This window comes from Saccopteryx bilineata, chromosome 1 (assembly GCF_036850765.1).
Source record: "Saccopteryx bilineata isolate mSacBil1 chromosome 1, mSacBil1_pri_phased_curated, whole genome shotgun sequence".
Classification (NCBI taxonomy): domain Eukaryota; kingdom Metazoa; phylum Chordata; class Mammalia; order Chiroptera; family Emballonuridae; genus Saccopteryx; species Saccopteryx bilineata.
The window spans coordinates 266,698,830-266,712,703 of NC_089490.1; the positions used below are offsets into that span (position 1 = coordinate 266,698,830).

Sequence of the window (13,874 nt, forward strand, 5' to 3'; positions counted from 1 at the left end):
AACAAAAATAAAACAAAACCTAACAGACAAAACAAACTTAAGGTATATTTTATTAGCATCTCAAGAAAAGCAATTCTTTCCTAAATTAACAGACACTGAAAATCAAAACCAAAATACCTTTAGTACTGAATTTTCAAATGATCCAAAGAATCATTACCATATTACTGAGAACATTCCAGTATAAAGAAAATAATTTTTAAAAATTAGTAAATTGTTAAAATAAATATAACATTGATATAAAACCAAACAGTATGCTAATATGTGAATTATAGATTCAACTCATTAGCTAAAATATTAGAAAACAGAGTTATACAATACATTAAAGTATAATTCACCCTAGCAAATAAAGTTCTTCTCAGGAAATCAAGGTTTTTTAGAGAGAGCTTTAAAAAAAATAGAATGACATTATCTCTTGATGGTAAAAACCATCAAATAAGGATTTTTTAATGATGAAGAACATATGACTTATAATCGTAGTATATTTGTGTTTACCGGTACAGTATTCACTACCCCATTCAATTTCTTAAAGAAGAAAAGGAACTGTTTATGCAATTCTTTTGTTTAAAATCTATTTTAAAATATTTTATACTATTACATGCTTGTACTAGAAAAGAAAACTAAAAATCACTGAGCTAAATCTCTAAATGTAGGTTAAATTAAAAAAAATCTAAAGCAGGTAGAAAGAAGAGATAAATATAAGAACAAAAATGAATAAAAAGGAACAGAAATTAATAAATAGGAAATAAACATGCAACAAAGAAAATCCAAGCCAAAGTTTGATTCTTCTTTGAGAAGACTAATAACATTAACAGATCTCTAGCATGATGAGTAAGATGGGAAGTAAAAGCCATTAAAAATAAATCAATAGTCTGAAGTTTTATTTTATATACATGACCACAAATATCAACTGGTACTGGTTATCCCCAATAAGTTCAAATTCCCATTCTCCAATATAAGTATTTTATACCTTTGGTCCCCACAAACCTCTCTCATATCTTTATACACTCCCATTCCAGTCTATAACACTCAGCTGATGACTATGCTGCATATTTCGTTGAGAAAATGGGAGCTAACAGAACACCTACCTATTTCACTCCACTACAATACAGAAATCCACCTTTCTGCCTCCAGTTGAAACAGATGAAGTATTCCTGCCGCTATGTAAAAAACAAAACACAAACCTTCCCACCACTTGCACTGAATCACATCCCTTCTTGACTTCAATTATCTTCTTTTCCACATTTTATTAAATTTATTAAGGCAAAATTAATTAACAAAATTACCATATACAGATTTCAGATGCATAATGCCACAACTGTCTCCTTCAATTTCTCTCTGGGGCCTCATGCCTTCCTCTAGACCAGGGGTCCCCAAACTTTTTACACAGGGGGCCAATTCACTGTCCCTCAGATCGTTGGAGGGCCGGACTATAAAAAAAACTATGAACAAATCCCTATGCACACTGCACAAATCTTATTTTAAAGTAAAAAAACAAAATGGGAGCAAATACAATATTTAAAATAAAGAACAAGTAAATTTAAATCAACAAACTGACCAGTATTTCAATGGGAACTATGCTCCTCTCACTGACCACCAATGAAAGAGGTGCCCTTTCCGGAAGTGTGGCGGGGGCCGGATAAATGGCCTCAGGGGGCCGCATGTGGCCCGCAGGCCGTAGTTTGGGGACCCCTGCTCTAGACCTTGTATTACTCACAACAGCTCATTGTTGCCAGATTTCTACACTTCTCTTTACAGTAAAAGTTCTTAAACAAGTTGCCAGTGCTCACAGTGTATTTACTTAATTCTAATTCATGCTTCAGTCCACTCCAACTCTTTTTGTCTTACTACTTCCACTGAAACCCCTCCTAACATCTCCATGTGATCAAATTCACCTCTCTGTACTGCTCTCACTGGGACAAGCAGCACATTTGAGATAACTGACCACTCCCACTGTTAGGAAACAGTCTCTTCTTGCCTTGTATTCCTCCTGTATCAGTAGACAGCTCTTCTCTATCGTCTTTGATGACTCCCTGAGCTGTTCTCTATTTGCCCTTCTCTTTCTAAGCTATCTCACTGATTCTCAGGCTTTAAATATCATATACAAAACACTAACCACTTGACAAACATTTGCACATCCTCATAATCATGTGAAGTATGAATTATTTTTCCTCACTGTACAGATAGGAAACTGAGGCTCATAGAAGATGATTACAAATCTAAGGCAGTGGTATAAATGAGGGTTGGCTCCTATATCTCATTCCGAATAAGTTCTAACCACAAAAACAAAATAGAAATGTGTACCCTGATTTTTTTTTTCCTTGAGAGGCAGGGAGAGAAAGAGGAGACAGGAACATTGAGCTGTTGTTACTGTATGTGTCCTGACCAGGGACTCCAACCAGCAACCTCCATGCTCTGGGACAATGCTAAACAGAGCTATCTGGCTTAACTTTTATTGAATTTTTTTTAAGAGAGACAGAAAGAGGAAAGAGGAGAGAGGGGAGGGGGAAAGGAAGCATTCATTTGTTGTTCCGCTCAGTTGTACAATCTTTAGTTGCTTCCTGTGTGTGCCCTCACTGGGAATTGAACCCACACATTGACATTTTAGGAGGATGCTCTTAACCAACTGAGCTAACAGGCCAGTGCCTGTACCGTGATTCTTTAAAGAATGTTAGCTATTAATAAACTTGGTAAATTTTTTTAAATGTACTGTAATGGTATAATTTTGTTTATATATAACTAAAGGCTAACAAAGAGAAATTATCATTAACAGGGCAATGCACTTTTATTATTACCTGTTCATATAATCTTTAAAAAATTTATATACCTTTACCAAACCACATTAATATACTAAGTCTGCAATACTAATAAGTAGCTGAGTCTGTCTCTTTACTAAAACAAATATTTTTAAATTTTCTACAGTCAATATCACATAGTATCTATACATTTGCAGGAAAGTATTTATGTGCCAGAGATTTATGTTTTAATTTGTAATCTAGAGTAGGGGTTGCCAAACTACAGCTCCGGGGCCAAATCCAATCCCCATTCTATTTCTGTAAATGATTGTTTTACTGCAGCATAGTCATGTCCGTTTGTTCACGTACTGTCTAGGACAGGTTTTGCTTAGAAACAGCAGCGTTGAATAGTTGGGATAGCAAGTGCATAGCTTGGGAAACCTAAAATATTTACCATCTGCTCCTTTATAAAAAAAAATCTGCCAGCCTCTGATCTAGAATAATCTATTCTGTACAAATAAAAATATATAAATATAAAAGTTTATAACACATGCTAACTTATATCAGACCATCCAGAAGTCATTCAACTTAAAACAACCTAGAAAAGAATATAAGGAACACAAATTGCAAATATATAAATATCTACCTAGTTATGATAGTTGTTTTTAAATCGTATATCTAGCATTCTGATAAATCGTTAATTTATAATTTGCACCAAAGATAATTTCTAAGAATCAGAAAGCTGTTCATTCCTAGACAAGTCAGCAAAACTAAGAAAATAAGGTATGAAGAGAAGAAAGGAAGGAGGGAGGTCCCAAGTGCTACTTTTTCTAGGGTTAATTTCTGTGATTTGCTTTTGTGATTCCAATATCCATTTATATACTGTAATTATTAAACCCTTCCTGTGTTATAAACTATGTTTTAAATAGAGACTGCTGTCATCAATAAAATAAGCTTAAAAAAGTAAACTGATTTTCCAGCACAGTTTCTTACAGTTAGTGGCTCTGAGCTGCCACTGGAAAAGGTTTTTGAAAGTGTTTTTTTTAACCTCTTAAACCACATACTACTCACTTAGTAAAATAATAATCAAGACTAAGTAGCACTAACATTTGGGTTAAGGTATACCTCAGTACTTACCTGATAAGGCAGTAAGAGGTTGAAAATAACTCAACAATGCCCCCAAAATCTGATTTAACATGTTGGAAGTTTTAAAGTGTTAGCTTTAAAAATTTATCAAGATTCAAATTTTACATTCCAAATTCCAAAGATGAAATGCAGCTGAGTTCTTATAGAAATTTCCCCTTTAACTTTGACTACTACAAGCCTACACTGAGTGACAGCTGCCAAGAAAAGGTGGAGCTGTTAGGTTACCCAATTTGGGGAAACTGACTATGTTTTTGTTTTTAACCCTGTTATATGACCTTTGTTTTGTTGGCACGAGTAGGGAAGACCAGGAAAAAAAAATAAGATCCATGGTATCAAGTTTTTCCTCTTACCATAATTCTAAACCATCTTCCAGAAGATAAACATGTGGAGGCTGAGAAACATCTGTACTCAGTTGAATAACTGGGAGCAGGAAAGGGTACAGGTTCTTGCTGTCTGCTCCTAATCCCTATAGGAAGTATAAATAAAACTTAACATAAAGACACGCTAAGGTCCCACCCCACCCACCAAAAAATCACCTGTCATATAAAAAAGCCCTAAAATCAACTTACAAAAAATAAACTAATCAGATTTTGCAGGATAGCCCTAACTATAAGCATGACTAAAACAAAATTAGTTCTTACAATTAAAAAGCAAGTAACAAAGATACTATTCAATTGCCTACTGGTAGTAAAACCATACATACCAAGGCTACATACATCTATTTGTTTAAAAAGATTCCACATATATTTATATTCCCAGCTCTGATGAAACCCAACCTAAATGTTCATTAGTAAGATAATGAAATTATGTGCATTAATATCCTAGAATAACAAGTAGTCATGAAAAAGGAATAAATATGGAATACAAGCAATTTCAAAATAATTATAAACTGGATGAAAAAGGAACAGAAGTGTGTATAACAATTTCACACGCCAAAAAAATTTTTTAGTAGCTACATTTCTGAATATGCAGTTTTATGCATAAAAACATGAGAGAAAACAGAAAAAACTGTAAACACTGGCGAAATATGGAAAGGGGAAAAGAATGTTGGAAGAGGGTCAAGGATGTATTTTTTTTTTTACTTTTCTGTAAGCTTTTAAAACAAGAGTACATGTCAGTTTAATGAAGATATTTTGCAAGTATTTTTAAAGAGCCAAAAAGACAGAGAGAGGAAGAGATGGCATTTTATCTAAAATTCTGGTTTGTCTAATCACTGTCTTATGTAAGTTGACTCAGTGTATCACACTAAATCTCACTCTGAAAGAAAACAAAAAGGCTGGAAAGTCCTTTTCTAATCTATAATAATCTCTGTAATCTGATACACACAGAAAAGAAATCAAATAAACTATCAAACACCATCTCACTTAGGAAATAATTCAAATGTCAATATTGTTTGTAGCAAATTACAATGCAACTAAATATATATGTATTTCTTTCTTTGAATTTTTTATAATATATATTCCACTTTTGATGATATATTTATGCTAAACTCAATCTATCAGAACAGAGACGTTTCAATAGAAATACATAAAACTAAAAAAAAAAAAAAGAAATACATAAAGCTTATCCTTAAATACGTTTTAAGTATAAGTCTGGCCCTTTCGATAACTAAAAATAAGATGAAAGACCTTATTAAGGATCTTTCCAAAGAAGAGAATTATAAAAATGTCACATTTAATAAAGTAGTAATATACTGGGCCTTAAAATTCAGTCAAAATTAGACTCTCCATAGCTCAAGCTTTAACAAAACAAAAAAGAAAGTGCAGTAAGAAAAACTAGTCTTCTGATTATCTAATAATTATTATTATGAACTAGTTCATACTGATTATCAAGCAGACTTAAAATCTCCTAAGAAAATTAGAATCTATCTACTTAGTGCACTTCCCAAAGAGCACAATATGCTTACATTAGCAAAACTAAAGGAAACAAAAAGACTCTGTAAAATTCTGAAGAGATTTACCTTTACAATCCAGTGGCCTGAAAAACATGTACAATACCAGATATGCAGCTGTAAATAAATTTGAACATTCTTCCGGCCCACTGTTATAACTACAAGACATTGTCTATAATACTAGGAAAGCTCAACAATAAATTCATCAGCTATTAATAAAATTATCAGAAATGCTTCAAGGGGGAAAATTCGGTGAAGGGTACAAGGGAGTCTCTGTACCATTTTTGCACTGCCTGTGAATCGTACTTTTTTTTTTAAGGTAAGCAGGGGGAAAAAGAATAACACCTCAAAACACTGGCATTTCTCAAGGTACTGCCTTTGGCTCTTTTCTCATGTATAGCAGGTCCCCAAATAACATTGTTTCATTATAACAATGAGGAGATGCATAGGAACTTAATTCTTATTTATATCAATTAGCCTATAATAAAATTGGTTTTGTTATATGTCATTTTGCTTAAAGTTGCAGAACAATGGACAATGTTAGGTGAGAACTTATAATACATGCTGAAAATGACTGAGTCTATTATCTCCCAAATCTCTGAACACTCTGAATGACAAGAGGATATCATTACCAGAAGGCATCTCAAACTCTAAGTCTACCACTGAACCAGCTCACTGTCTCCCTAAAAAGAGTTCCTCTTTCTGCATTCCCCTTTTCTTTTTACTTTTTTAAATTGAGAGAAGGGGAGGTGGATACAGACTCTCTTATGTGCCCAACCAGGATCCACCCTGGCAAGCCCTCTGGGGGAGAGGCTCTGCCCATCTGGGGCATTGCTCTGTTCCTCAGTAACCAAGCTACTTCAGAGCCTAACGCAAGACTGTGGAGCCATCCTCAGCGCCCAGGACCAAACTGCTCGAACCAAGCCGTGGCTGCAGGGGGAGAAAAGAGCAATTTAGAGAGAGAGAAGGGAGAGGGGGAGGGGTGGAGAAGCAGATGGGCGCTTCTCCGGTGTGCCCTGGCCAGATATCGAACCTGGGACATCCACACACCTGACTGATGATCTACCACTCAGCCAACCAGCCAGGGCTACATTTCCTAACTCACATGATATAAACCACTTTTTTTCTTGAGAGAGGCAAGGAGAAACAGAGAGACGGGAACATAGAGCTGTTCCTGTATGTGCCCTGACCAGGATCCACCAGTGACCCCTGTCTGGGGCTGATACTTGAATAAACTGGGTCATCTTCAGTGCCCGAGGCTGATGCACTTGGACCAACCGAGCTACCCTCAGCGCCCAGGACCAATGCTCGAACCAATACAGCCACTGGCTGGGAAAGGGGAAGAGACAGAGAAGGGTGAGAGGGAAAGGGAGATAAACAGATGGTTGTTTCTTATGTATGAACTGACCAGGGATCAAACCCAGGATGTCAACACATCAGGCCGACACTCTAGCCACTGAGCAAACCAGCCAGGGCTCTTTTTCTAGTATTATATTACAATCACTTCCTGGTTCCTTTTCCTCCTCTCCTCACATCTACATAATCCTTAATTCTCTTTCTCTCTCTAATATTTTTCAAATCTTATCCCTTCTCCCCACAGCTTTACTTCAGGTCATTACTTCTTTTATGGTTAACAGAACAGGTTCCTAATTGCTTTTGTTGACCAGTATCCACACGGGTATTCTGATTACCTTTCTAAAACAAAAATAACACTCCTTCCTCTCAGCTTCGAGATATGTTCTTTCCGTCTACCCAGCCAAGGCCCCCCACCAAATCTGTGTACTCTATGTTCCAGCTATATCAAACAACATAGTATTAGAAATAACAATGTTAATATCTGGAGAATACTGGCATGCATTTATAACTGTACTCTGCCAAGATCCCCTAAAAGAATACAAGAAATGTGTTTCTAAAGACCCATAAAGGTAAGTACAAAGACAAAATAAGAAGTAAAAGCATCTCCAGTTTTGAAAACTGGAAATGACAAGTGGATAATGACTTAGCAGCAGATTCAAAAATTCAAAGTCAGTACTGTAAAAGGGCAAGAAGTAGCCTAATTTACATTACAGAAACTCCAAAAGACTCAAGGACTAAGAACACCAGAGAGTTTGGCAAGGGGGAGGTTGAAAGGAAAGTAGTAAAAGTAAGCGGCCCTCAAGTGGTGTTTAAAAAATATCACATGCCACCTGGCCGGTGCTGGCACAGCAGATAGAGCATCAACCTGGGATGGTGAGGACCTAGGTTCAAAACCCTGAGGTCAATGGCTTGAGCGCGGGCTCACCAGCTTAAGCACAGGGTCACCTGCTTGAGCGTGGGATCATCAACATGATCCCCTGGTCACTGGCTTGAGCCCAAAGGTCACTGGCTTGGCTGGAGCTGTCCCCCACCCCCGCTCAGTCAAGGCACATAAGAGAAGTAATCAATGAACAACTAAAGTGCCACAACTACGCATTGATTCTTCTTATCTAAACAAACAAGTAAGTCTGATACCAAATCTCATCCATGAGCACAAATAACTGGCCCTCCCAGAAATGTTTATTTTCTGGTAAGATAAAAGAAGTAGTCTCAAAACAGGGAGCAAATCAAGAGCAGGTGGGTATACAACATAATAAACTGTTCAAATGATGTGAAGGTGTTTACCTGAAATGTATGTACTCTTGTTCATCAATGTCACCCTGTTAAATTTAATTTTCTAAATAAAAAAAATAGTAAGTCTAGATACTAAAAATAAAAATATAAAACCAGCAGGGGTACTACATAAAACAGAGGGATACAACATGTAAGGACATGAAAATTAAGGCTCTTTCACTGAGGAAAGATCTCAAAAACATGACACTCCCTTACAAAACAACCCAGCTAGATCATCCTAAAAGAAAAATCCATAGTCACCAAGCTTCTTATATACAAACAAGCCTTCTAGTCAGTAGTTAGTTCTCACGCCTAAATTTATACAAAATTTTTTTATTAAGAAAGAGAGACAGACAGACAGGGGTAGAGAGGCAGGAAGTGAGAGAGATAAAAAGCATCAACTGGTAGTTGCAGCACCTTAGTTGTTCATTGATTGCTTTCTCATATATGCCTTGACCAGTGTGTTCCAACAAGCCAGTGACCCCTTGCTCAAGCCAGCAATCTTGGGTTTCAAGCCAGCAACCTTTGCGCTCAAGCCAGCAATTATGGAGTCATGTCTATGATCCCATGTTCAAGCCGATGAGCCCACGTTCAAGCTGGCTACCTTAGGGTTTCAAACCCAGATCTTCATCATTCAAGGCCAAAACTCTACTGCACCACCACCTGATCAGGCACAAACAGAATGTTGATATAATAATTCTTGAATTTGGGTACTGTTTATCTAAGGATTCATTATAGTGTTCTTCTTTCTTTTTGTGTATGCTTCAAATTCTTCACATGTATAAACACAAAAAGTCAATAATTAAAATATCTAATATAAAAAAATATAGAAAAAACAAATAGACTATAGTACCTTAAAGGAAAGAGAGACCATACATAGAGGTGAAAACCTGGAAATATCATTAATATCCTTGGTAGAATCAAACACTTCATGAAACAAAAATGAAATCTGTAAAATGATTATTCAATAAAACAAAAAAGAACTCACAGACATTAAAAACATTAAAGCAAAATTTAAAAGAAAAGTTGAAAGATAAAGTTCAGGAAATTCTCCAGAAAGTAGAGCAAAAAAAAAGGACAGAGAAAATAAAATGCAAGACAAAACAGTAAGAAAAGTAGAGGACTAGCTCTATCATCTAAGTCAGTGGTCCACAACCCCTGGGCCGCAGACCAGTACCGGTCCATGGGCCATTGGGTACCGGTTCGCAGAGAAAGAATAAATAACTTATATTATTTCCATTTTATTTATATTTAAGTCTGAATGATGTTTTATTTTTAAAAAAATGACCAGATTCCTTCTGTTACATCCATCTAAGACTCACTCTTGACGCTTGTCTTGGTCACAGGCCAGTCTGTGAAAATATTTTCTGACATTAAACCAGTCCGCGGCCCAAAAAAGGTTGGGGACCACTGATCTAAGTAATAAGAAGTTCAGAAAAAGACAAAAAAAAAAAAAAAACCTAAAAGAAGAAGACACAATAAAACACAATAACTTAACCTAGAACCCAAGAACATGAGTTTCCAATCTAAAATGTCCAAGTGTCCAGAACACTGGAAGAAAAATACACCCACATCATCATGAAACAGAAAACAGAAGAACAAAAATCATACAAGTTGCCAAAAAGGGAACTAAGAAATGACACATTCAAAAATACGATTTAAAATAAGGTAGCTCAGCATTCCTAACAGCAACACTAAAAACTAGAAAACAAAGGAATAATACTTCAAATCTTGAGGAAAAATAATCTAGACTGTATACCCAGCTATACTACTAATCAATATGAAAAGACAACAAAGACATTTTCAGCATGCAAAATTATCCAAAAAAAATTTAGCTCCTGTGTACCTTTTGCATAGTGCCACTGGCATTCACAGGCTCCATCAAAAAGAGGAAGTAAAACAATAAAGACAAATTGAGAGAGCAGGCATCCCACAGAAAGGACAGGCAAGGAGAAGCTTGATGGCAGTGAACAGGGATCCAGTTCTAAGAACTGTGCACAAGCACAGAGTAAAACCACCAGACTGCAGCACATAAGAATCTTCCAGATTTCAAGATTATGAAAGCATTAAAATATATGATATGTCTGAACATAACAAGGGACGACTGTTTAGATAACAGCTAAAGAGTATGGGTTCAATTACATAGAAAACTAAATGTAGAAGACAGAATTCTTAGAAATCACCACTCATTCTTGACTTGGTGTACACACACCATTCCCCAGTTATTCAAATTCTAACTCTAGATACTACTATGATGGAATTTTAAGAAGTGATTAAGGTCCCAAATCAAGTGACCTTAAAATTAAAAAATTATCCTGGTAGGCCTGACCTAATGACATGAGCCCTTTAAGAGTTTTTCCTGGCTAGCTGAATAAGGGAAAGTCAGAGATTCAAAGCCTCAGGGGATCTGACATGCAAACATTGCTCAAGGAATGTGGAGTCCAAGGATTGAGATGGACCACAACTGACAGCCACAAAGTAATCTGGGACTTCAATCGTAAAATCACGAAATTGAATTCTGCCAGCAAGCTAAGTGTAGAAACAGATCCTTCCAAAGTCTCCAAGGAAAACAGCCTGGCAAACACCTTAGTTTAGCCTTGCAAAAACTATCATAAAGACTGTAGATCAGGTGTGTTAAAACCTCTACAGACCTATGAGTTAATAAATGGAGGTTGTTGTTGGTGGTGGGGTTTTTTTTGTTTTTTGTTTTTTTGTATTTTTCTGAAGCTGGAAATGGGGAGGCAATCAGACAGACTCCCGCATGTGCCCGACCGGGATCCACCTGGCACGCCCACCAGGGGGCGATGTTCTGCCCCTCCGGGGCGTCGCTCTGTTGCAATCAGAGCCACTCTACCGCCTGGGGCAGAGGCCAAGGAGCCATCCCCAGCGCCCGGGCCATCTTTTGCTCCAATGGAGCCTTGGCTGCAGAAGGGGAAGAGAGAGACAGAGAGGAAGGAGAGGGGGAGGGGTGGAGAAGCAGATGGGCGCTTCTCCTGTGTGCCCTGGCCGGGAATCGAACCCAGGACTTCCTCACACCAGGCCGACGCTCTACCACTGAGCCAACCGGCCAGGGCCGGATGTTGTTTTAAGGCACTAAATTTATGATAATGTGTTACAAAGTAGTAGAAAACTTATAAACTAAGCAAACAAAATTATTAATACAGGGGTGGGGATTAGGAAAATGGTTGTAAAAGAAAGAAAATTAGCCCTGGCTGGTTGGCTCAGCGGTAGAGCGTCGGCCTAGCGTGCGGAGGACCCGGGTTCGATTCCCGGCCAGGGCACACAGGAGAAGCACCCATTTGCTTCTCCACCCCTCCGCCGCGCTTTCCTCTCTGTCTCTCTCTTCCCCTCCCGCAGCCAAGGCTCCATTGGAGCAAAGAGGGCCCGGGCGCTGGGGATGGCTCTGTGGCCTCTGCCTCAGGCGCTAGAGTGGCTCTGGTCGCAACATGGCGACGCCCAGGATGGGCAGAGCATCACCCCCTGGTGGGCAGAGCGTCGCCCCTGGTGGGCGTGCCGGGTGGATCCCGGTCGGGCGCATGCGGGAGTCTGTCTGACTGTCTCTCCCTGTTTCCAGCTTCAGAAAAATGAAAAAAAAAAAAAAAAAAAAAAAAGAAAATTAATCATAGCATAATGATATATGCCTTCATTAGCCTTTTTATAGCCACACAAATAAAAACACTAAATAGTGACCTAACTTAAATTACAATATAGCTATATTCAAAGAATGGGGAAACAGGAGTCACATAAAGGAGAATGAAAGAATTAAATTTTCATCTTCTATAAGGGAAGTCAAGACAGAATGCCTACAATTTTTAAATAAACAATGACCAATATAAGTATGTTTCTTACAGCTAGAGAAGTAGAAAGCCTAAGAGACTGGGTTATAAGTATTGAAAGTAGATTCCTCCACCAAAAAAGAAATGCTACTTTTCATAAAAAGTCATCAAAGAACTGACTCCTTAATCTATCTGACATGTAAAACCAATCAATACACAAACCTAAAAAGAATAACCAAAATGCACCACATTCTGTCATGCTCACAGGGCTTTACACAAACTGACCAATTTGTTTAAAATATCCTTACTGCCCCATCCCTGCACCACCATCTTATTAACACCTCTTATTTAACACACAACTTCTGTCAGGCAGCCTTCTCTGATGCCCCTTACCCTCAAATCTGAGATGCACTTAACTCTTTAGCCTTCACCTACCAGTGGTCAGCATACTCATTAGTCAACAAAGCCAAATATCAAGAGTACAACGATTGAAATTTCTTCTGAGTGCCAAATTTTTTAAACTTAAACTATATAGGTAGGTACATTCCTTATTGAGGTAGCGCATGCACATGGTATTTTGTGGAAGAGCCACACTCAAGGGGCCAAGAGCCATATGTGGCTTGTGAGCTGCAGTTTGCTGACCAGGGATCCTAGACAGTCAAATTCACAAAGAGCTTGTCCTACTCATTTCTGTATCCCAGTGCCTAGCACCATGTACTCTATTCGTCAGGTGTTTAGAAAATGTTTACTGAATAAATGCCTACTTCCACTAAAGCCAACACTATAAACTGGAAAATTTATTTTCAGTCCACTCCCCAGTCAGAAACTAGTCTGGGTTCCCAGAATTACAAAAATAAAACACAAAAATACAAATATTTATACTAATATCTGCCTGTTAAATTTTAAAAGTCATGAGATGGTAGTGTTTTCCATGAAAGAAAACTTATGAGTAACCCTTGGTATAATCACAAAAAATTGAAAAACTTATTTTGTATTTTAGTATTAAAAGTTACATGCTTTCTCCCCAGCAGGGTAGCTGATGTTGGGCTGGAACCTGTGCCCCTGGCCCATCCAAATACACAGGTACAGAAGCGTCGGGAAAGAGGGAAAGGCCCTGCACACTGCAGACATGCCAGGCAGGCTCCTCTGGCTCCCCCAGATTTCCTGAGGCAACTCTGCATGGAGACATGGCAGCTGGGTTTTCATCACACTTCCCTCATAAAACCCTCAAACCCAGTCCAATACTAACTACCTTGTGCAAAAGGTGTGGGGGTCACTCTTTATTCTGTCGCCCACAAGAGCAATGTCAGATCAGGCACTAAACCACCTCTTAGCTTTCAGATCCTCATCAATAAAAAAGATACAATCTTTCAAAATAACCTCAGGAATTCAAGGATGGACAGGAAGAGATGCTAGACCAGACATTAAAGAGAAACTGCATTAAAAATAAAATTTATATCACTATTCGTCTATCTAAACCTGCTTAGAAGACAAAAATTAGTAACTGTAAAAACTCATCCATATATATTTACTGAAAGAATGAATTTATGTTTCAAGAAAGTATCAGGGTGCCTAAAAAAGGTCTTTCTAAACTAGTATTAGATAAGATTTTTAAAAACCTTACTAGAGCATTTTAGAGCAGTAATTCTTAATTTAGAGAGAGACATCCCTATTGGAAAATCTATCAAACTTTGGAGCAAG

At 37.6% G+C, this 13,874-nt stretch overlaps 1 protein-coding gene across 1 annotated transcript in view; it reads right to left on the bottom strand.

Annotated features, from left to right (window-relative positions):
• IPO11 (importin 11) overlaps positions 1 to 13,874 on the bottom strand; it is a 241,840-nt gene that overhangs the window by 121,331 nt on the left and 106,635 nt on the right. The window contains exon 21 of the mRNA XM_066242532.1: positions 4,229 to 4,344. Coding sequence (XP_066098629.1) covers positions 4,229 to 4,344 — 116 coding nt within the window. The remainder of the gene's footprint in view (positions 1 to 4,228; positions 4,345 to 13,874) is intronic.